The 24,227-nt window shown below is 42.3% G+C and overlaps 1 protein-coding gene across 6 annotated transcripts in view; it reads right to left on the bottom strand.

Annotated features, from left to right (window-relative positions):
• COL18A1 (collagen type XVIII alpha 1 chain) overlaps positions 1-24,227 on the bottom strand; it is a 228,100-nt gene that overhangs the window by 56,597 nt on the left and 147,276 nt on the right. For all 6 annotated transcript variants that reach the window (XM_061609743.1, XM_061609738.1, XM_061609739.1 and 3 more), the window contains 5 exons: positions 14,839-14,922; positions 12,802-12,861; positions 3,470-3,614; positions 1,319-1,428; positions 185-211 (listed from right to left, as the gene is read on the bottom strand). In XM_061609743.1, the coding sequence (XP_061465727.1) occupies positions 185-211; positions 1,319-1,428; positions 3,470-3,614; positions 12,802-12,861; positions 14,839-14,922 (426 nt within the window). The remainder of the gene's footprint in view (positions 1-184; positions 212-1,318; positions 1,429-3,469; positions 3,615-12,801; positions 12,862-14,838; positions 14,923-24,227) is intronic.

The following is a 24,227-nucleotide window of genomic DNA, read 5'->3' as shown; positions in this document are numbered from 1 at the left end:
ATCATGAACATAGGTGGTACTGTTTTGACTACATCAGGATCCACACTCTGAGACTGAGTTCACTGTTATTATATAGGATGGCTCTGTTTTAAGTTTCCTTATAGGAATCTAACTGAATAAATTATCATCACAATACTCCTTTGAAACTTCTTCTAGAAGCAAAGAATACAGCAACTGTGCTCACCTTAACACCCAGCTCTCCTTTTTCTCCCTGCAAAAACAGAAGAAAGTTTTACATTATAGCATAGCTATAATCAATTCAAAAAACAGCATAATGAGGTTGCATTATCTGTATCTGGAAACAAGCACCTATCGACAATGAAGCTACCTTTTGTGGCAAAGGAAAGGAGTTGGTGGATCATTTACAAGGATTAATATGTTTATCATGAACAAACAATCCAAACCTCATCTCCCACAGAACCCTTCACAGTGTAAGGTCGCAAGCAGCGGCTACTTCAAAATGGGGGAACATTAGCATGCCGTACACAAGAAGCCTCCCTCTTCCGAGTTCATTCACTTCTACATCCACCTCCTACCATACTCTACAATCAGATAAGCTAGCCTTTCCCATCCTGGCGCCCTCCAAATATTTTGGACAACAGTTCCATGAGCCCCAACCAGCTCAGCTATACTGGCTGGGGCTGATGGGAGTTGAAGCCCAAAACATCTGGAGCACACCAGGTTAAAGAAGGCTGAGATAGGTTTTCTGCCTTTCCATCAGAAAAGCCATTAACACTGTCCTCCAAACAACTGTGTTCCAGATTCACGTCCTCAGCATAAAATATGACAGTGACAATATGAAAAAAGAGAGTGGAATGTTGTAGTGGAAAGAAAGATTTCATACATGGTGAGAAGCAAAATATGAGCAAGTGTTATAGTTCCACTTATCTTTCATCCCCCTTTGTGATGATATCAAGATTCCTTCAATTCCTTCCTTCCTAAAAGCTTTTGTTTTGAGCTGGCATTACTCTCTCTCACACACACACACTCTCTCTCTCTCCCTGCACTGAAAGCATCATGGCAGGATGATAATTACAATAAGCCTTCTCAAGTTCATTAAAGCTGACCAGTTTGGGTGAAGATTCACTTCACTGCTCATGCACAAGTCATAATTTTTCTTCACCCTGAAAGAGCAAAATGTTGTTCGTCCAACCCAACAAAATGCTCAGGAAGTCCAATCTCAGCCACATCCGCAAAAATGGAGGCATCTAAGAGGAGGCAAAGCTCAAGGCAGGGAAAAAGTGAAGCAAAGGGCTGGGGCCGGGGAGGGATCTACTTGACACTTTGAGACAAAAATGGGAAAAAAGAGCTACATCACCTTTTCACCTTTAGCACCATTTGTCGACAGAACTTCACCAACTCCAGAGTCCCCTTTAGTGCCACGTTCACCTTTTTCACCAGGATCCCCTTTCTCTCCTTTGGCTCCAACTGTGATGGAAATACAAAAAAATGACTATATATTATCTGTAGTGAGAATAATGGGGCTTTGCAGCAATATGAGAGAATGAAAATCAGACATGGCATTCAAGTTCAAAATGAAAACACTGTCAGAGGTGACTGGACTGATTAAAAAATTCCTTTTTCTTTATAATTCTGAAGGTCATATCCCACAATTTATCTAGCATGAAAGGTGCTTAAAACAGTATTATTATCATCATCATCACCACCACCAGCAGCAGCAGCTTCAGCCGTTCTAGACTGGGATAGCTTGACCATTGTTGTCCATGCACTGGTAACCTCCAGACTGGATTACTGTAATGAGCTTTATGTGGGGCTGCCCTTGAGATTGGTCCAGAAGCTGCAGCTGGTGCAAAATACGACAGCAAGACTGCTCACTGGGGCAGGGTATTGCCAACATGTCATCCTGCTGCTGAAATAATTGCACTGGCTGCCCATTGGCTATAGGGCTAAGGTCAAGGTTCTGGTTTTGGTGTACAAAGCCCTACACAGCTTGGAACCAGAATAACTGAAAGATCATCTTACCCTTTATATACCCAGTCCATCACTACGCTCTGTAGGCGAGACCTCCTGCAGCTACCATCTTATCAGGAAGTCTGTTCCGCACAACATAGGAAGCAGACCTTTAGTGTAGTGGCACGTACACTTTGGAATTTCCTCCCCTTAAATATTAGACAGGGACCATCTCTGTTATCTTTTCGGCGCCTACTGAAGACCTTTATGTTTCACAAAGCCTTCTAAGCAGAGACCTTATCCCAGTCTGCATCTGTGTTGGAATTGCTTTTTTAAATGTTTTTAAAACTATAAAAATATGTGTTTAAAGATGTTTTGTTGTAATATATTTTAAAGTCTGTTTTTATGATGTTTTCAGGTATTAGTGTTTTTGTTTGCCGCCCTGGACTCCTACTGGGAGGAAGAGTGGGATATACCTCACTTGATGGATCATCACCTTGTAGTGGTGAGTGGGCTTGCGTGTTCCAGTGAACCCTATGAGCAATGCCGTCAGGAGTCATGAACTCCCAGCAGGGTCACCCATGGCATTAAGATCAAGGGAGAGGAACCAGACAAAGAACGATCCAAGAATGTCCTCAACAGCAGAAGAGGCAGAGCATAACAATGTGTATGTTACAATGGCTGTGAAGGTGGATGAAGGCCATTGGATCAAAGCCTTTTTCTGTCAAGATTGTGTGTTGATCGTTGTGCTCTGATCTCCCCACATAAAACAAATTCACGCACAGGCATCTTTCGACCAAATTATCCTGGAAGACAATCTTACTCAGCCATGAGTGATCGCCAGTGTTTTACAACAATTTTAAAAACCAGCATTAAAAATAACCTAAAATCACAAAATAGGGTTTGTCCTAAAATATATCTTTCAGGTGTCAAAGGCTAGGGTAAAGAGGTGCATGTTCAGCATTCACCTAAAACTGTGCAATGCAGTTGCCAGATGCACCTTGCTGGAGAGGGAGTTCCACAATTCAGAGGCCAGCACCACTGGAAATGTCCTCTCCCGGGCCTCCACCACCCGAGCTTCAGTGGTGGTGGAACTACTGACATGCACGACACTTATAATTGTGTCCTGTTCATTAAATTAATAAGAATAAATAAATTGATAAAAATAACTATTGATGCCTTTATAACACCCTCTTGTTAATCACAATAAAAAATCTTACAAAGCCCCAGTCTGAAAAAATCATGGGTGATATTCAGTGGTAGACATATGAGTATACCCAATGAAATCAATGACTTCTCCATTAATCTCAGCAGGTCCTTCCAAAATTAGCCCTGTTGCTGTAAAAACACTGTCTTCATCATAACTCCAGCTCCTACATGTCTGCTTTCTCTAGATAAGCACCACAAATGTTTGCCCCCAGTCCAAGCTTATCATGAGGAATATATGACACTCTGGGTTTCTTTTTTCCACTAATTTCTGTACAGCCTAAATGGTCAGAACTAAATGATACCCATTTTTTAAATGGATGGTTGCCAACATTAGAAACACTAGACTTACCTCCTGAAGCAAATGGTGGCCTCTCTTCCAGTTTGGTTAGTTCTGTTTGCAGGTGGAGTTTCTCCTCTGGCTGTGTGGGCTTTTTGGCAGTTGGGGGAGAAGTGACAGGTGGGGGTTCTGGCAGACTAGAGAGCAATGGAGTCACCTGGCCAAGGCAAAAGGACTGGAGTAAACTTTCACATATTGTGCTGTAGGAAACCTAACACAAACTCTGCTCCTACAAAATGATTCAGTCTGATAATGGGGAGCTCTTTCACTGTTGATTCTATGATCTCACCTCAATAGAACATGCAAACTTTGAACTATAATGTTAAATCTCTAAGATTAGAGAAGCAAAGATCTTGGTTTTTTTTAAAAAAATGGGAAAGAAAACTTCCTATCTTAAGGGTCTGAAATAGGCAAATTGAACATTTTATTTCATATTTATTAGCGAAAATTAGTTTTAAAACAATGATTTAAAACAATATTGTTACAACCAATTCATGCTGCTGTAAAGCTCTTAGAATTAAAATTCCAACATAACATTCATAATATAGCATTGCTACCAGCCTGGTTCAGATGTAACAAGAAATCATAATTTATTGGTACACACAGGAGTCAACACAAGCCTCAGACACATCCACAAGGGAAAAGAGTGAAATCTTCAGCATCATTTGAAGATAGCAAATGGAGATTTGTTCACAGTTTGAAATCCTGGCTTCTTAACAAGCTATGGTTTGAACAAACCACTAACTGTCAAACATAGATGCAAAACATATTTTGTAGTTAACCAAGAATGGAGGATTTAAATCTCCTCCTCCCATGCACGAATTGGGCCACTGCCAACTAAACAACTAAACAATTAGACGCCTGAACAAGTCTTAGGAGCAGCTGCTGAAAAAGTACTTTCAAATGTTGCAGAATACAGAACGTCTTCAGCAATTGGGTCTGAATCTGCCAAGCAAACTATTTCTGCATCATAGAAGAAAGATCTTGTACAGCACAGCCTACCTTCTGATTTGTCTCAGATTCCTTGGTCTTTGCTGTCAACTGACAAACTGATAATTGATTGAAAACACACACACAAAATAAACATGCTTTTAAAAGCTGGCTTAATGTATGCAAAACGATTTTTGAACTCCATGAAACTCAAAATTGGAAGTTCAAAGGTAGAAGATATGGATCTTTTATAGACATTGATCCCGAGAAAAAAATATCCATGAGTTATCCTAATATCTTCAAGAAAGTATTTTTACTGATTGATTTATGGATTGACTTCATAAAGGAAGCCACAGACCTGAACTTACAAGAGTGCTTGTGACAGATGCTCTTGGAGGTCACTGATTCATAGGGTCGCCGTAAGTCATAATCGACTTGAAGGCACATAACAACAACATTATTTACTGAGATGGAATGGAAAAGAAATAAAATGAACAAATAAATTGTGGACAGCTAATTTTATCTACAGTTTCTGTGAAACTTGCAGCTTTTTCCTATGCATGTTTACCCAAAAGCAAATCCCACTGAATTACATGAGGCTTACTCCAGAAATGGGAAGAAAGCAGCTTTAAAACAAAAGATGATACAATTTTGAAGAATTCAGTATTATAAAGTTGATAATCTTAAGTTTGATATAATTCATATATTTCATACACACCAACAAGTCTGCAAAATTTCCAGAAATCTTACATCTCTGCCTAGAACTCACAGATCAGGTCATCTACTGTTTTACTACTGGCCACTAGGTGGCATGTGTGTTCCACATCCAAATCCATGAGAAAAGTGAAGACCACCAGACTGACTTGGAATCAGTCATGTATCTTAACATATTTTGTCCTAAGGTACATGTTCTGATAGAAACTAGATTTGTTTGTCCTTCAGGGAGGGGCTGTAGCTCAGTGGTAGAGCATCCGCTTTGCATGCAGAAGGTCCCAGGTTCAATGCTCGCACCTCCAGGCAGGGCTAGAGGAGAATCCTGTCTGAAACTCTGGAAAACCGCTGCCAGTCAGCTAGGTAGACTAATGATCTGGCTCAATATAAGGCAGCTTCCTATATTCCTAAATTCCCTGCTTTCATTATACACTTGAAGACTACTGTTTGCCAATGTGGTGTAATGCTGAAGATACTAGGATGAGGGAGTCCAGGTTCAAACTCCTAACTCTGCTCAGCTGTGAAGCTCACCGGGTGATTTGGGGCCAGTCACTCTCTGACTCTAACTTACCTCCAGGGGTGTTATAAAATTAAAATGGGGAGAGCAATGGGATCCCTGAAGGCAGAGCAGGATGAAAATGTAAAAAAATAAATAGCTGCCAATATTTTTGTCTACTGTTTTCCTCTTAAAGATACGCATTTAAAATTGGTTTCATTGGTTTCAATGTATCTATTGAGGTTAAGGCCCCATGAGTCCTTGGGGGTGGAGAGAATAAATAATTATAATGTGAGCAAAACAAAAAGCATCCCTTGCCATGTACACACACACACACACAACCAAAGTAACTCTGTATACAAATGCAATGTATGATTATGAGTCTTCACATAAAAACTACTGAACATTTCTGCAATCTCATTACATTGATTTCAGTACTGCAAGTACTGTCAACTTCCCTGCTTCAGAGACCTCTTTTAAGAAACATTGTGGCTTTATGTAATGAGCTTGTAGCTTACCTTTCACACAAACCAATTCCCAACATACACATATCTATATTAAACCCAGGATGAGCACAGGAGGCATTAAACAATACTGTGCTACAACCCTTAATCCCAAGTCTTGCAAGGTTTGTCCTCCTAGGGGACAGCAAATTCAAAGGTCAGAGATGCTTGGTTCATCGCTAAATGAGAGCACTTGCTTAAGTATATTGGCTGTTGTGGTCTGAGCTTACTGCTACAGATTATTTTCATCCATCATTAGATTTGTCCAGAATTGATCCAAACACAGGGGCTTTCAGGGTCAAATGTGTAACATATAAAAGCAATTTAAAAATACACACATCATGAGTGTAATTGAGTGACAGGCGCATGGCTGCATTTATTTCAGGAAAACTAAGATTACTCATGAAAGAGCATTAGCCTATCACCTATCTCTGACTCAAGCCCATGTGTTTATTGATTTAACACTTCAGTAATATTGGTCCAGGATTCTATATACTAAGGAGAATCCAGCTGGTTTCAGAATGTGTAAAAATCTACTTTGGAAAAATAAACATTAGAAAGGCCGTCCCTGCTTCCCTGCAATGAAGTGGTTGTTTTTGCAACTTAATCTTGCACTACTTCTGGCTGGGGAAAATGGCTCTTATCTCAAAGCCAGGGAGAGATTTCTAGTAATCCCTCGAGAAAAGGAATGAAAGGAAAACTCTTAAGTTATCTTATTTTTGAAGGAAAACACAAAAGCAGCTGTGAAATGAATAGGATCTAAATGCTATCCATCAGCTAGCTTCTGGACATAAGTGGGGATTCTTAAATCTAGGTTTGTACAAAGAACTGCATGAGCAAGGAGGTGGCACTGCATTTTTGGGGACTCTGTTACCCATTTTCAGTAAGATACTCAGATCAACATTCTATAGGAGCCTACAAAGGGAGAGTGGCAATTCAAACACTTAGCCAGAGAACAGAAGGAGTACCTCCAAAGCATGTGTTGTCAATGTGTGGCAAGAGGCAGTATGTCACTGTTGAGGCTACATTCTCAGAGGCAACTTTAGGGATCTCATACAGAGCGGTAAAACATCCCCATGCTTGATGTAGAAATAGAATACAAACCCAACAAATTAGACATACATGGTATTTCAAAAGACCTCAATCTCCGGAGTTGATGACAAGCATGGACTTATTTTGTACAAGAAAATTCATGTAGAAAATTTGCTACATAGCAACATGAATCCGGGGGGGGGGGGGGGAGAGAGAGAGAGTGACAAAGAGAGGACTGCATTGCTTTAAATCTATACTTCTTATGTGGAAAATTTAAAAAGCGAGAATTAGACATTAAACAACAACTGTGTCAATAATTATACAGCCACAAGAGTGGCTGCATACTATAGCCAGCATGGATTTTTCACATTCCACAATGTTACATTGAAAATACCCCCCATGTCATTCTACTGCTTCCCATAAGCACATTTCAAAACAAAACCTTACAAAACGTATAGTCCTAAACTCAGAACCGCTAGCTTAACAAGCCTCTAAATTTTCATGGAAATACACACAACAGTCAGAAGGAATCGAGAATTCATAGTGTAAAACAAGAGGGGGGAAATCCAGATCCCTGTTGGACTTTTTTCTGGTAGTGGTCTCTGTTGAAATTCATTAAAAATCAGCCATGTTCACAGAGTACCTGTAATTCTGTTACTGACCTTGCCCCATACTCTGACCTTCATCATCTGTGGTTTAACAGTTTAAAAAATGCCTGGCTGATTTTTAATTAATTTAAGAAATTCAACATTTAAGTCTATTATATCAGGCATGCTCAGTAAGAACCAACTGTCAGTGTTCTAAAAGCCAAACTCACAGCTGTTTGGCTTGGCTAATCAGGTGGCCACATCTACACCAGACCTTTATTTCACTTTTAGACCATCATGGCGTCCCCCAAAGAATCCTGGGAAGTGTAGTTTGTGAAGGGTACTGAGAGTTGTTAGGAGACTCTTATTCCCCTGACATAACTCCAGTGGCCAGAGTGGTTCAACAGACAGACAGACCCCTCTTCAAGGGATTGTAGTTCTATGAGGGAAATATGGTGTCTCCTAGCAACTCTCAGCACCCTTCACGATAAGCTCAGAGGCACATGTTACCAAATTCTTCCAAGCTACACAGGAAGTGGATCAGACTGTGAAAGACCAACCAAAATTGTGTTTGCATTTTTACACATTTGTAGGGCAGTACAATATCTCAGAGAGGAGGTCAGGTCTCCTGCTCCCCTGGTGCATTCACTATAGCCGCCCAATATCCCTGTTTTTAAAGTTTGATAGAAATATCTGTTGGCTATAAGTACATTCTGAAACCGCAAGGTTTTTTTGCCTATTAATGAATATAAGCTCTAAAGTCAGATGAAAAAAGCTCAGTATAATGGTGCAATCCTACACTTATCAGTTTGCCAGCCGAAGGCCTTAGAAGGATGCAGGAGGCTCTCAATGCCACCAGAAATGGGAAACGATTGTCTTCTGGCACCAAGTGCTACAGATGGGCTCCAGTGGTAAAGCTGCCCAACAGCAGAGTTCCTAAGGATTCCCTAAAATGCAGTGGGGTCACGGGCAAGACATGAGGGGGAGCACAGCTACACTACATCCTAAACACGCATGCCCTTCTCCCATGTCAAGAACCCACACACAGAAATGCCAGAAATTTATGCCAGGGCAGGGTCTGCCATAATTAATTAATTTTCATTGACTCCAGTGGAAGGAAACAAGATAGGGAGATGATTGCCTCATCTGCCACCCCTGTTCTGTGGGTTTCCCCCCTCAGTTGGGGATGGTTTGGGAGTTCAGAGCTACTGCTGGAAAACTGGGGGAGAACTCAGGACTTCTGAATTCCGAGCCAAACAAACAGCACTTTTTTGTGATGGTACTAACTGATGCTGAGTACCGTTACCTTTTTTTTTTTCCCTGCTCATGGCAACCATTTTGTGCTGGCACCCACAGCACTTTTATCAATATGTAAGTACTGATACCTCATTTTTTACCAAATAAAAGCACTGCATACAACTGTTCGGTAAGTGATTTTAAAGTGCTAGTAACACTGGAGTTATACTGATAATAGGGCTAAGGGCAATGGGTTTATGCAGTCTCATTACAATGTAATAACACTTGCTGTTTTAGAAGAAATAATATCAGCTGGAAAAAAATTATTCATTTTTAGAAAAGACACAGGAATGTAGTGAGGTAAGGCAATATTTTCTTTGAGATGCTTAGTTTTTGTTGCAGATAGTGACAAAACATGTGAGGTTCAGGAAGAGCAATTTTCTACCAAGTGAAAATATTTTTGCTCATATCAAGATGTCTTCTTGGAGAGAGAAAATATATGCATTAGTCAAGGAAGGAAAGTTTTGTGCACTTGAGGGACACATTTTAAAGGCTAATGGACTGCACTAAAATTGTCCATGTTTTCACGTACTCGCTCTCAGTCTTGTTAAGTTTAACTATATCTCACCATTCAAAATATTGCATTGGTGTACCAGATGCAAACACACACTATTAATGGACTAGCTCTTGAAATAAAACAACAAAAAGAAGTGATATTAACCATGGCCAGTAACAGATGTGGCTGATGAAACTCAGAGGGCAGAAAAAGTAGTAGTAGTAGCATTTATTTATTTGTTTGTTTCTTTGTTTGTTTATTTGTAGTAGTGGTAGTAGCAGTAGCAGTAGCAGTAGTAACAGAGTCTTCAGTTATGTGACACACCACTAAAAACAGTCAGGAGCATGCCAAGTATGCCTAGCCAAACATTTGAACCTTGCCAAAGTCCCAACAGCAGTAATCCTTCGTTAATAGGAAATGAGGAGTCCAGCTTAACCAGCTGCCTCAAAGCATTATTGCCCTGGATCAACCTCATATCCTCAATGTTACGGATGTCTACGCTTGGACACATTCTTTGGATTAGCACAAAGGGGCAAATTTCCAGGCTGCCCTGCACATCTGGTGGTAAGAGGATAACTAGCAAATCTTCTTTGGACGCTTGAAATCTTTCTTTGGGTAACTGAAATGTATAATGCTTGAAGCTATGGTTTTAGTGTACAGAAACAATGTGATGCATAAACACATCATGTGTGCACCATGTACATGTGATGCGCCAACTGCAGCCCTACTTGGAAGTCAAGGTACTTGCCAATTTCATTCATATCCTGACAACTGCTATCAGTTACTCTAATATGCTGTATGTGGGGAATACTTGGAAAACTCTTCAAAATGTTGCTGGTGGTCAAAACACCATCATCTGCCTTTTGGCTGAGGCTAGATTTAGAGAAGTGTACTACATTGATCACTCTTCAAACTTGGCAGCCAGTTTGCTTTCGAGCATGATTTGGGGCATTGGTTATCACTTGTAAAATCCTAAAAAGCCTGGTCCAAGCCATTTCTTTCCCCTCCATCAAAACACATACACACACACACACACACACAAAAAATGCTGCGCCTCTTGAGACTGGCCATTCTTGATCCAGAAGTAAATATAGGGAACTGTGAACTTCCAGAAATTACACAGGATACAGCAACGGTCACAGAAAACACAAGCTCAGTAAGATTTTACACAATTAAGTTATCAAGCACAATAGGGAAGAGGCTGCTGCTTGGTGGTAGAACACATTTTTTGCATGCAGAAGCCCCAATTTCAATTCCCAGCATTGCTGATTATAAAAGGATCTCAAGTAGCAGGGGTAGGAAAGACCCCTACCTGAGATCTTACACACCTCTGTATATCCTAATACATCATAGGTTTAAGCTAAGAGTTGCTTTATAAAGCATCAATGTCTTTACAAGAGGCCTTCTTGAATCATTCTAATCCCATTTTACCTTCTCATCCGCTGCTATCCAACTCTTCTTTACTCTATCTCAATTATTATTGTTGACAAACAACGATTAAGTGCCAAACACTGCTCCCTTCCTATATCTGCTTTGCCCATCCCTTGCAGATTCTAACCTTTCTGGACAGGGGCTGCACTACTTTTATGTTCCATAAAATGCTTAGTATATTGCTGTTGCTAAATAAAATGCAAAGTAGCAGGAGGAACTCAAATTATAATATCATAGATGTTAGAATAGGGTTGCATAGATCACTATCTTAAAAATAAAATAACCCCAGTTACTGGCCATTTGCACAGGGTAGAGATCCCTTTTCTTTCCAAACTTACTCTTGGGAATGCAGTAAAGTATAGCATGAAGTCACTTGCAGGAGCACAGTTCATGGGCTGATATGAAGTGTAGACATGCTCTAGGAAGGCCTTGGTCAGCATCTGCAGATCATGCTGCGTTTTCAGTCTACCACCTCCCTGACCTCTTTCAGTTAATACTACATAACACTACCTACATGCGTCACTGCTTAAAGGAAAGACAACACTTATTTATCAGATGTTCAATGTTCCTTGAAGCTTTCATGATTTTTCTACTTACAACAGTAGAGTTGTGCTTTAAAGTCAACAAGGCATGCAACCAAGCTTAGGGTTTCTGCTTATTTAGAGCAAAGTTAGCTGAGGAAGGAAAGGGGTCCCTGCCATTATGCTGGCTTTCTTTCCCCAAACATGCACTACCTAAGGGTGAGATGATTAAGTGAGTTGGCGCAAGCAAGACCTTTCAGACTGAGAAGGGGCACTTCTGAAGGTTGGTTGTTCAGCTATCAAAGAAAACCATTTTAATTCACATGTACATTCTAATCAATGCATCTTTTACATTCAATATGCAAATGTAGGAAATGCAAACACCAATTCACTTGTTACTTGTGAACATAGCCTGGGAAAGAGATCTGATCAGAAAAGAGTTCTATCTCTCTCTCAAGATAAAGATAATAAGCAGAAGAAGATGCTAGCTTTGCTTTTCAAGTTTATAGCACCTTTCAGGATATGAAGAATTTTCTTATCATTTTATCCTCATGACATATATTGCATGGACTGGACTGAAAGATAACAAAGTGCCCTATGCCATGAGGATTGCGCAGAAGAAGAGCCCTACTGGATCAGGCCAAAGGCTCATCTAGTCCAGCATCCTGTCCTCACAGTGGACATCTAGATGCCGTTGGAAACCCCACAAGCAGGTCATGAGTACAATAGGACTCTTCCCACTTGAGATTCCCAGCAACTGGTGTTCAGAGGCATATTGCTTCTGACAGTAATCTTGATCATCTCTCACATCCAAACTCTTCCTTTTTATCCACAATACATTGGTGTCACACACTGTACAGCTGTAGCTTCTAACCACAAGATGACAAACGAAGTGGAGAACTTTCCACTGGCGGAGGTGGGGGCGGTGCAGGGATTGGTTCTTATTTGCTATACCTCATTTGTATTTTCCTGTTGGAAATGTAGTAGTATTAACACAAGTGATCAACTAAGTGTTTATGATGGCCACTTTTCTTCCTCTACCTGCAGCAAGCCCATCCTTGTAGCACAAGAATCAGATGACTCACTCACCACAAGCAGATGCTACTACTTTGCAAAACATTATCAATTTCCTCAGTGTAGGTCTCAGTGGTGTCGTGCAATCAGACCACGGATTTGCCTCAACCAGAGCAAAAAAGAAGCAAAATAACAACAGCAGCCGCCAATCCATGTGCATCAAACCTAACTGCAAGGATCATTCACAGAAGTGTTTGAAAATGTGCATTTCAACATGGTAATATAAGGGAAGGCAAAGCAACATCAGGAAAATGGCCTAGGACTCACCCTTTCCTTTTCTGATGGCTGTTGCTTTTCTTCAGCTCCACTTCCACCATCTCCAGACATCTAAAGAGTTTTTTAAAAAATGAAGGAAGAAAGGTAAGTAGTGTTCTTGGTCTACAGAAGATATGAACAAAGGATGGTTGCCCTCATTTGATTAATGTATTCAGTATAATCAGTTGTTTCCTGGGGGAAAAAACACAATAGCTGGGATATGTCCATACCACCAGAAGTTTGGTCTAAAAATATATCAACATGCCTAGTTCATATTAACGCAAATGAGTTTGGGTTGGACCAGAAAATAAATCCATGCACCACACTTTTCTGTTGGGAAGGGATGTTTTCTCTCAGCTTAATTTAAGGAACTCTTTTCTTCATATGAGCTCACCTTGCCTCTTAGGTGGGCAAGGAAGGTCTCTGCTATAGGCTTCTATTCTCTGCCAACTAGGTTTACATCAGTAGAAGTAGAGCCTTTTACTATTCTGTTTCTATGGCTTGCCTTGCTACAGGAACCCATTGGCATCAGATGTTCCTAGACTTCTGGAGGCAAATGAAGATGCATTTATTCAAGGCAGCATTTAACTGACTGGTTTACTAATTTGTTATACATTGTATTTCCGCTTGGGTTGCATGATAAAATATTTTAGTGGCAAATGCAGACTGTTGCTTAACCTTGTAAGCAGCGTCAATTTTAATTTTCAAGAAAGGTGGAATAGAAATTCATCAAATATTTATTTCTTCTTTGATTTATATCCTGCCCTTCCTCCCAGCAGGAGACCAGGGCAGCATAATAAACAAACATCATTGCAGTCTTGCTCTTTGTTGGCTGTAAGAATAAAATGAAAGTGAAAAACATCTTAATTGGCTTATGGAAATACCAAAAAGTGAGGGTTTATAAACCAAATGGTTCAGTCCAATGGGCACACTTCTTTTTATGGTTCAATAAGAGTATGAGCCATGTTCAAATGGGCCCCACCAAATATTCAAGAAAACATTCAATAAGCATTCCAATTTTGCAATAACTTCCTGGGATCTGTGCACCAAGCCCCTAAAAGGTCCCTCTTCGCATCACCCCCAATAAGGGCTTCCTTATTGCCTTTTGTTAAACTGGAATAAGGACTCCTTAATTTATTTTATCACTTCTTCCATGAAAGGAAGGTGGATCATTTCAACTAGGAAGGAGGCACAGATTCCCAAATGAAGAAATGAGTTATTACAGCTCAATGCATTTCAGAATAGAGGCTCATTCTTCAGGAGCAATCTTAAACTTTTGAATTCTATAGACTATCTGCAGCAGCTTGGACAAACGCTGCTGCCTGTCTGGCACTATGAGGTCTTTCTCGAGGTACAGAGAGGCAGCTGCACTGACAGCCTCTCCCAAACAAGAGCATTTATTTATTTTGTACCATTTATAACTTTCCCCTTTACCACATAGCCCAAGGCAGGGCACATATACCACAAAAGTTACAATTAAATAAGAAATACAACACCATAATGCATACACACAAAAACATTTAAAAAATTAAACAAGATGAGACTGACTAGCCTCTCACTACTCCCTCCTAAAGGCATAGGCAAACAGGTATGCCTTCAGACAATACTGGCCCAGATTAACTATTGATCTGATTTAGTAGCTGTGTTCTACCCTGCCATAGCTGCAAGGAGAAAACTGGCAGTTTTAATTTTAAATGAAGTGCAGATTAGCATGTCATCCAAATCCTAAACTGTGGTTTATTTTAACTATGGTTTATGAAAACAAGCTACCTTCATAAGCAACATTTTGAATTTGGTTTGTTTGCACTAACCATAGTTAAGATTAACCACAGTTTCTCCAGCTTCAGATGACACTGCAAGTTAACCTGAAATGGAAGCAAATGCCTCCTGGCTCATCTTCACAGCTGCACCAGAGGATGTGGGAACAGTGTGTGAAGACAGGGCGAGGCTAAGCTCCTTCTCACAAACTGTGGTTTAGCCATATGTTTGAACCAGCCCAATATACGACAGCTTCAATATGTTCATATGTTCAAAACCTGAGCCACTTACCATATCAGAATCATCCCCTTCTTCCTCACACTGGACATCAGCTGCCCGAGGATCTCCTTTCACTTTCAGTTCGGCAATGACACCCTACAAAACCAGAAACACAAGACACCATTAGATTTTTAGCTTCTCTGAAGCAGAGAGCACCACTCCCAATCATGGGGAAGTACAGCCCCCAGGCCTGTACCCTAACAACTAAGTTTCCTACTTGATTTGAAGCCAAGATTCATTTCCAGCATAATATTTCCATTGGCAACAGCTATACTTCGCAGAATCTCCCTGGCAACAACAGCAAAACTTTTTGTATCAGTCCTAATTAAAACAAATAGTTCACTGATCTCTCATTATAGTCCACAGACAACACACCTGCACTGATCAAAACTTTAGCATCCAACGGCAAAAACTTTAAAGCCAGAAAACAAAAACAATGTAGGGAGGAGGTTGGCATGACAAGCAACATGCCTCATGAAGAGAGATTAACTCTGTGTCTTTCTGGTTTCTTCCAAATCCAGGATTCTGCTTTCTGATAGAAGGTTTCTGGATGGTCAAACACAGATTCAGCACTCCCAACTATCTGCAAGCCACTTATGGACTGCCAGGTTCTCTTGTGATCCTTTGTAGCCCAAACTGCAAACCAGCAGCAAGAAGTATTATTGCTCAGGAGTCAGAATCCTTGCCCCAGTTGGTACAATTCTCTTGCAGCACCTTCTCTCTCTCCCCTCCCCCAGCCCACACATACTTCACCATGGAGGATGCTGCGAAATACACAAAAGCACACCTAAATCTTCAAACAAGTGGTAACCTTCTTCTGAGCCTTTAAGCATAGTTCATAACTTTGGGTAGGTCATTGATTAATCTAAATATGATTCAAGTAACATTCCATTTAGTTTTGAGCATCAATCTGAATTAATGAAAGAACTTTTGTTATAGCAACCCAATACCTGAATGCTAAAAGGTTCACACCTGCCTTACCAGCCTAAGACACGATATAATGACTGTATCATATTTTGCAATACCAGTCACAGCTGTGGGCATGGCCTATCCTAACCACTTAGGTCCCGGCACATTTCAGATCTTAGGAGTTAGGACTGGACCACAAGGCGATTTCATTCGTTCATGGCCTGATTTATAAAATAAGTTTTAAACACCTCTAGTAATCATTTTTGACAGATGAAGAATTACTTGTATTTTCAGAAGGAATGTCTGGAGAAGAATGTCTCCCACCCACCCCTTCCCCACAAGCTCTGAGCTGTTATAATGAGTGACTCTGTTAAGAATCCTTAATGAAGCTGATGTTCCCTGTCACCCAGAACCACATTTGCCTGAATCCAAAGCAGAACTAAATAAATAAATTGGGGAGGGGGGGAGAAGAGGCTAGTTCCCCCGCTTAAATAAATGAATGATATGCAGCTACATGATGCTCATAATCAAATTTGTGGCAAATCAGACTGATAAGTAGCACTGAGAATTACTACACATTGCAGTCTGCACACTGGTTCCTTGCCCAAGTCACCCCATTGCTCTGCAGGCCCAATCTAGCCCTATGAATTTGTGATTCATAAAAATCAGACTGACAAGGTCCCAGAGCAGCTGTTGAGCAAGTCGGTGCAACGGAGCCAAGGGGTAGAATGAGGTATGCTGCTTCTGCACTATCAAAAAGATCATCTGCTGGCTGAGTCATTCCCTCTGAGTTAACAATCTGGAAGGAAGCTAAGAGCACAGCATGACCATCAAACAACAAGCTGCTCCTTGGAATCTGACAGTGAGAACATTCCTGCTGTAGCCTACTGACCAATTTAATGGAGGTCACTGACAAACATCACAGAGAAGGACACGATAAAAGTTTTACCCAAAGTTTGTGTGAGCAGCTGCCCTTCAAAGTTATTCTGAAGCAGAAACTCATATTCTCTTCTTTAACTTGAAGAAACTGCTTATCACAAGTTATGCAGATCACCTTTCCTTCTTACAATGATTCCACAGCCCCTCTGCTGACTATTGAAATGGCTTACACAGAAGTCATTTCACCAAAAAATCTGAATGTTTATTTATAGTGCAGATGATCAGTAGCTTCCATCCTAATTTCTGAAAATTGATGCAGGTCAAGGCTTCTGGTGAACTTTAGGTTGACTAGTCTTACATCAGCTATGAATCAATGCCACATATTCCTCAGTCCCTATTCACAAGTAGTAATTGTCTTAATGAGGTATGTGTAAAAATTTCCTTGCAAGGAAATACTACTATACAGTAGTGTAGTGGCAAATTTAGAAGTGCAGGTCCCTTCATAATAGTCACACCATGCCCCCCACACCCATATCCCCTTCTAAGATTAAGCAACCTTCTAAGATTATTTTATTTATTGAATTTATATCCTGCCCTTCCTCCCAAAGAAGACCAGGGTGGCAATACAATAAAATTGTATTTTATTCAATAAAAATAAGCCTTCAGTCTCTGTGACTGATAAGCGAGTTGTTTGGATACCAGGAATCCTAAAGAGCTGCTGTTTCTCCCTCCCCTGCACTTAGCTAGTGGCTTCTGTCTCCTTGTAATCTCCATATGAGATCAGATGCACCTTATAAGTTATTTTTTGCAGATTCTACAACACAGTAAGTGTGGGTGGATGTTTAAAAATCCCATGGTATACATGTCTACTCAGAGAAGCAAGTCTCTTTGTGTTTAATGGGACTTACTCCCAGGTGAGGGAGCCTAGGACTGTTTGTGAGGAAAGGGCAGAAGAGGATTCATGGTAACAGGGCCCCTTGTACACATCAACCTTGGAGTAAACACACAACAATCATGCCAGATTAGTTGAAGCCTGCAGGTGTACTAAGGGGGATGGGGGATAGACAAAAAATGTCCCTTCCTTTATAAAGATGCACCATTTTGGTTAAAGGAAGCAAAGTTTGATGCCTATGATACAAGCACTAATCTAATATATGTCTAATCTGAAGTAATTCAATGGGACTTACTCTCAGATAAATATGTATTGGACTGCAACCTAAGTCCCCCTTTGCAGCCATTTTATACTTCCTTCTATATCTTCACAAGCAGCTTATGAGGTAGGTTGGGCCCAAGGGCATCAAACAAGGTTCATGGCTGTGTGAGGATTTCAAATCCTTTTTGCTCAAAAATGAAAAAGAAAAAACAATGCTGAAGTTATTATGAAATATTAATAACCACACAAATGAATCAGTGCTTGATTTTTAATTATTTAAATCTTTAATTTATCCCAGCATGAGCATCTGAACAGAACTGCTATAAATCTTAAACCACTTTCAACCTCCTCTGTCTGAAATACACTGCCTGTGTGCACTAAATGCAACATTACCAACCTAAGATCAGCAGATGAAAGACCTACAATAACATAACTCCACCTCCCCAACAGAAACATCCAGATTCACACCCAGCTATATAGCTCACAAGGCCACCTTGTGAAAGCTTCTTAAGGCTGCAGTTACAATGTAGTGAGTTGTTCCTGTACAGTGATTCACATACAGTATGCACATTAGTGGATGGCATGGTGGGATGGCTCTGCTTGCCTGACCTCTAGCTGGTTGCATCACTGCTGCTTACCAGGATGTGAAGGGAGAGGCAGTGAGGTTGGTGCGATACAAATGCACTAGCAGAGCCAATCTGGTGCTCCCACCTGTGCATTTGCACTGCATCAACCTTGCTGTCGTCTCACACATTCCCATCTGCCTCCCAGAGGGAGGCTGCATTAGAAGATCAGGTTAGTTACAGTACACCACCACGAATATTCTTTAATGTTTTCCATGATGTTGTAAAAATCATCTGATCGATATGGTAAGTCAAACACAGCTTGTTGTAAAAATGTTTTTTTATTTTAAATTTTATACTCCATTTTTCTTTATAAAATGACTTAAAAGTGACTAACAAAAAAACCCCATCAAATACATAAAACACAATAAAAATGTTTAAATTACTAAAATTTGGGCTCCTTCTGGGCGGAAAGGCAGGATATAAATTTAATAAATAAATACTTAACATCATTGTTAACATCCATTGGCCGCAACAGTGGAGTAAGACAGGAAGCAGAACTCGTGAGGGGGGCAGATGATGAGGCGCTGGCCACTGGGTCTCGATTAAGAGACGGTGCTACTGGACGTGCTGGGCAGGCGGCGAGGAGTGCAGAGACCAGCTGTGTAGGACGGGGGAGTTGTGGGGGAGATCTGGGAACGACGAGAGGCAAGAGGGCAAGCCAGTTCCACCTCGCAGAACAGAAGAGATACGGGCAATCTATACATACTTATTGGGGGTGGGGGGGCCTGCCTGATCGGCAGACAGGGAGGAGGGCATGTGCAGACTGGAGGGGAGTGTTATGGGAGGAGGGGGGAGCCACGAGATTACAAGGCTGGGCGGCAGATCCTGGAGAGGCGTGGGTGGCAGGCCACGCCAACTTAGGGGAACAAGGGATAGATGCGTTATATCCATCCCTTGTTCCGGGCCTGCCCATAACCAGAAGATAACTGGAAGCTGGGCCCAAATGTACTGGAAGCTGGGCTCAAAGGGCAGTTTAGGGATTCTACTTGTGTACCGCCCACCCCGCTGCACAGTAGACTCCCTGACCGAGGTGCTCGAGGTGATCTTGGACGTGCGGTTGCTCTCCCCCAACCTATTGGTTTTGGGGGACTTCAATGTGCACGCTGAGGCCGCTCTCACAGGAGCCCCTCGGGATTTCCTTGAAACCATGACTTCTTGGGAACTGCACCTTAGTAATACAGGGCCCACCCATGTAGCCGGTCATGCCATTGACCTTGTGTTTGTCTCGGGAGGGGAGGGGAGTGCTCTGAAAATGGGGGTCGTTTCTTCTAGCCCCGTGTCAGATCACTCCCTGGTGAAGGCAGACTTCTCAATGCCGCACACCCTCCGCAGGGGACAAGGACCTATCAGGATGGTCCGCCCCAGACGCCTGATGGAATCTGAGGGATTCCTGAATGCGCTGGGGAATTTGGAGTTTGCTGAAGGACGCCCGGTCGAAACCCTGGTGTTGGAGTGGAATAGGGAGATCACTAGGGCGGTAGATCAGGTGGCTCCGAAACGTCCTCTCCCTCTGAATAGAACTCAGATCGCACCCTGGTATACACCACGGTTGCAGGGTCTGAGACAGGAGGTGAGACGATTAGAGCGCCGGTGGCGGCAATCTCGCACTGAAGACGATCAAACACTGGTTAGAGCAGCAATAGCGGCCTACCAGGTGGCAACAAAGGCAGCAAAGAGGGATTTCTTTGCTGCCTCTATTGCGTTGGCAGAGTGCTGTCCCAGGAGGTTGTTCCAAGTGGTCCGTAGCCTGGTCGGTCCAGTTGCGCAGGAACCCATGGAGCACTCTAAAGCCTCCTGCAACACATTTGCTAAACACTTTGCTGATAAAATCGAGCACCTGAAGAGCATGATTCCGGACGCCATGGACACAGGAAGTGGGCCAGAGTCAGCCAGTTGCATTCCGGTCCAATGGGATTGGTTTCAGCCTCTCCTCGCTGAGGAAGTGGACAAGGTGCTCTGCACTGTGAAGCCAACCACCTGTCTGCTTAATCCTTGCCCTTCGTGGCTCATTATGAGCTGCAAAGAGAGACTGGGCGAGGGGATCAAGGCAGTGGTAAATGCATCCTTGAAAGAGGGTGCAATGCCATCAGCCCTCAAGGAGGCAGTGATAAAGACCATCTTGAAAAAGTCCTCCTTGGATCCCCAAGAGTTGAATAACTTTCGCCCAGTTTCCAACCTACCATTTTTGGGCAAGGTGATAGAGCGAGTGGTGGCCAAACAGTTGCAGACACACTTGGATGAAGCAGATTATTTAGATCCATTCCAATCGGGCTTCAGGACTGGACATGAAACTGAAACAGCCTTGGTCGCTCTGGTGGATGATATGAAGAGGGCGTTGGATAGGGGAGAATACACCTTCCTCGTCCTCCTAGATCTCTCAGCGGCTTTCGATACCATTGACCACGGTATCTTGTTAAATCGCCTGGAGGGGTTGGGAATAGGGGGCACTGTTTTATGGTGGTTCCATTCCTATCTCTCAGGCAGGTACCAACGGGTGGCATTGGGGGAGGGGATCAAGGCAGTGGTAAATGCATCCTTGAAAGAGGGTGCAATGCCATCAGCCCTCAAGGAGGCAGTGATAAAGACCATCTTGAAAAAGTCCTCCTTGGATCCCCAAGAGTTGAATAACTTTCGCCCAGTTTCCAACCTACCATTTTTGGGCAAGGTGATAGAGCGAGTGGTGGCCAAACAGTTGCAGACACACTTGGATGAAGCAGATTATTTAGATCCATTCCAATCGGGCTTCAGGACTGGACATGAAACTGAAACAGCCTTGGTCGCTCTGGTGGATGATATGAAGAGGGCGTTGGATAGGGGAGAATACACCTTCCTCGTCCTCCTAGATCTCTCAGCGGCTTTCGATACCATTGACCACGGTATCTTGTTAAATCGCCTGGAGGGGTTGGGAATAGGGGGCACTGTTTTATGGTGGTTCCATTCCTATCTCTCAGGCAGGTACCAACGGGTGGCATTGGGGGATGAGGTCTCAGACCCTTGGCCTCTTAATTGTGGAGTGCCACAGGGTTCTATCCTTTCCCCCATGCTATTTAACATCTATGTGAAACCGCTGGAAGCCATCATCAGGAGCTTTGGGCTGCAGTGTCACCAATATGCGGATGACACTCAGCTCTACCTCTCATTTAAGTCCTCACCAGAGTTGGCTGTGGATACCATGTCCAAATGCCTGGAGTCCGTAAGTGGATGGATGGGCGAGAACAGGCTGAAGCTAAACCCTGATAAGACCGAGGTGTTGCTCGTGGGTGACAGGAGAAGGTTGGGAGATATAGACTTGGTGCTTAATGGGGTAAGATTGCCCCTGAAGGACCAGGTCCGCAGCCTCGGGGTCATTCTTGACTCCCAGCTGTCCATGGAGGCTCAGGTTTCAGCAGTGAGCCGGGCAGCTTGGTATCAATTACATCTGATACAGAGGCTGCGACCCTGCCTTCCTGTGCACCTGCTCCCACGAGTGATACATGCCCTGGTTTCCTCTTGCTTAGACTACTGTAATGCGCTCTACGTGGGGTTACCCTTGAAAACGGTCTGGAAATTGCAGCTGGTACAAAATGCGGTGGCACGCTTGATCAAGCATAGCCGCCGCCGGGATCATATTACCCCGGTGTTAGTAGATCTACACTGGTTACCAGTTGTCTACCGGGCCCAATTCAAGGTGTTGGTGCTGACCTTTAAAACCCTATACGGTTTCGGCCCAGTTTATCTGAAGGAACGTCTCCAGCATCACCAATTATGCCGCCTGACAAGATCAGCCACACAGGACCTCCTCTCGGTCCCACCAGCCAAAACAGCTAGGCTGGTGCGGACCAGAGAGAGGGCATTCTCGGTTGTGGCCCCCACCCTCTGGAATTCTCTCCCTTTTGATCTCCGACATACCTCCTCCCTGACCGGTTTTCGCCAAGCCTTAAAGACCTAGCTATTCAGGCAGGCCTATGGGATCCTCGGGAGGGATTACTTTTATGATGTATAAATTGATGTTTTAGAATAATTGATTATTTTGTTTTTGATTGTACAGTGTATTTTAATGTATTGCTGTAAGTCGCCTAGAGTGTCCGTTAAGTCGGACAGATAGGCGGCGACTAACAAATAAAATTTTATTTTTTTATTGTTTTTATCAATTTCCTATACTAAAATCAAGCAGGATAAACCAATTCAGCATGAAAGCAGGGAGACTGTACTTTAACCTACAATAAACGCATGGCACAATAAAAAACATTTAGCAGCTTCCTTGAAACTTAAGTCAGAAATTTAACATCTCTCGGGAGGTTGTTTCACAACAGGGGTGCGTAACAGAAAAGGCCCTGTCTCACATCCCAACCAACCTTTCCAATGAAAGTGCTGGGACTCATAATAGGACCTCTGATTTTGAATGCAGTAGGTGGACATGATTTAAAGAAACATTCATGAAGTACGTGATAAACATGGATTAACATGATCTAACAGTGGCATTGCCTTTTCTTAAGCATGAATGAAATAAGAATTATAAAGCATTTGCACTCTAAAAAGGCCTTAAATGTAAAGACTACCCTATCTCTTTCTCCTTCAGTCACATTCACTGTGCCTTTTTGGTACAATTAAAGCAGCACACCCAGTTCTTCCCACCCAAGCATCCCTTCCCATACGTGGATTATGCTCCTGCCAGGTAGTGAAAAGACATTTTTGTGCACAGTGAGATCTTGATCTGGGAGACTGCCAGGCTTTTATGTTCAAGAGCAGGGTTTACGTACTTCATCTCCCTGTAAACACACTATACACTATATCATCATCACCTCATGCTCCCAGGGCAGTAGAATGGAAAGAGAAGGCAAGCAAGGACAGGTCAGATGCTGCAAGCAGCTGCATGACCAAAAGTGGCAAGTACAGACAAGCAAAGATCTGAAGGTGCTCTTATCCTTAGGAGAGAGCAGGTAAAGATGGACCAGCCTTTTGTGATGAAATTGGCAAGCATTTTATTATGCTCTTTCTAAAATCTTTCCACTGCTCATCATTTCAGTCTTCATGTTGAGGAGCTGCTGGCAAAAACCAGGGGGCAAAGGTTAATCCTGAGCACAAGCACCAGTTTTGGGTTACCCACAAAGATCTGCAGGGGGAAGAGATTCATAAGCCTGCATGCTTACCTTGTGGGTATGCTATTCATAGTCTCCTTGCAGCTGTTTCTTTCCTTGACATGCAGCATTGGCCAAAACAAAAACAAAAAAACCATGGGCTTCTTCCTGAAGGAATTCCAGACAATCCACAATATTGTAGGCGACAATAACGTCATCACAGTGCATCACATTCAGCTCTGCAGCAATGTCTTAAAGCCCAATCTGAGCAAGACTAGAAAGCATTGCCCTTGCTCTAAAAATGCTTCCAGATGATGCCATGTAGCCAATCAGATTTGGTAAAGTGATGATGTCATGAAGCCAAATCAGAATGAGGGCAATTGCCTCCTCAGCTCACTCTCAATGGATGAAAATATTCAACCCCATTTCACAACTCCTAAAAACCTTGACAAAAAGAAAAGGTGAATTTCATGGGGAAAGGGGGGTTGAGGGGTGTTTGGGGGGGCATACCATGGTGTTTCAGGTCATCACTAGGTGAGCTGCATTTTAAAATGTATATAAAAGTTCCTTTTAAGCATCTAAACTTCAGAGCCTATGAATGGGCATTTGTTCTTGACCAGGATTTAAACTTTCTGTCCGTGCCAAATCCTTGTTCTCAAGGACAGGCAATGATCAATATTAATTCGTTTAATTTTCTCCACTCTAAAGGAGGAAAATGATCCATGTTTATTAAGCTGTAGCATCTTCTAAACAATCCTTCATCCATTAGCCTTGTCA

This window comes from Rhineura floridana, chromosome 2, assembly GCF_030035675.1.
Source record: "Rhineura floridana isolate rRhiFlo1 chromosome 2, rRhiFlo1.hap2, whole genome shotgun sequence".
NCBI lineage: Eukaryota > Metazoa > Chordata > Lepidosauria > Squamata > Rhineuridae > Rhineura > Rhineura floridana.
The sequence above is the reverse complement of the archived record's forward strand: the minus strand, read 5'-3'. Positions and strand labels throughout refer to the sequence as shown.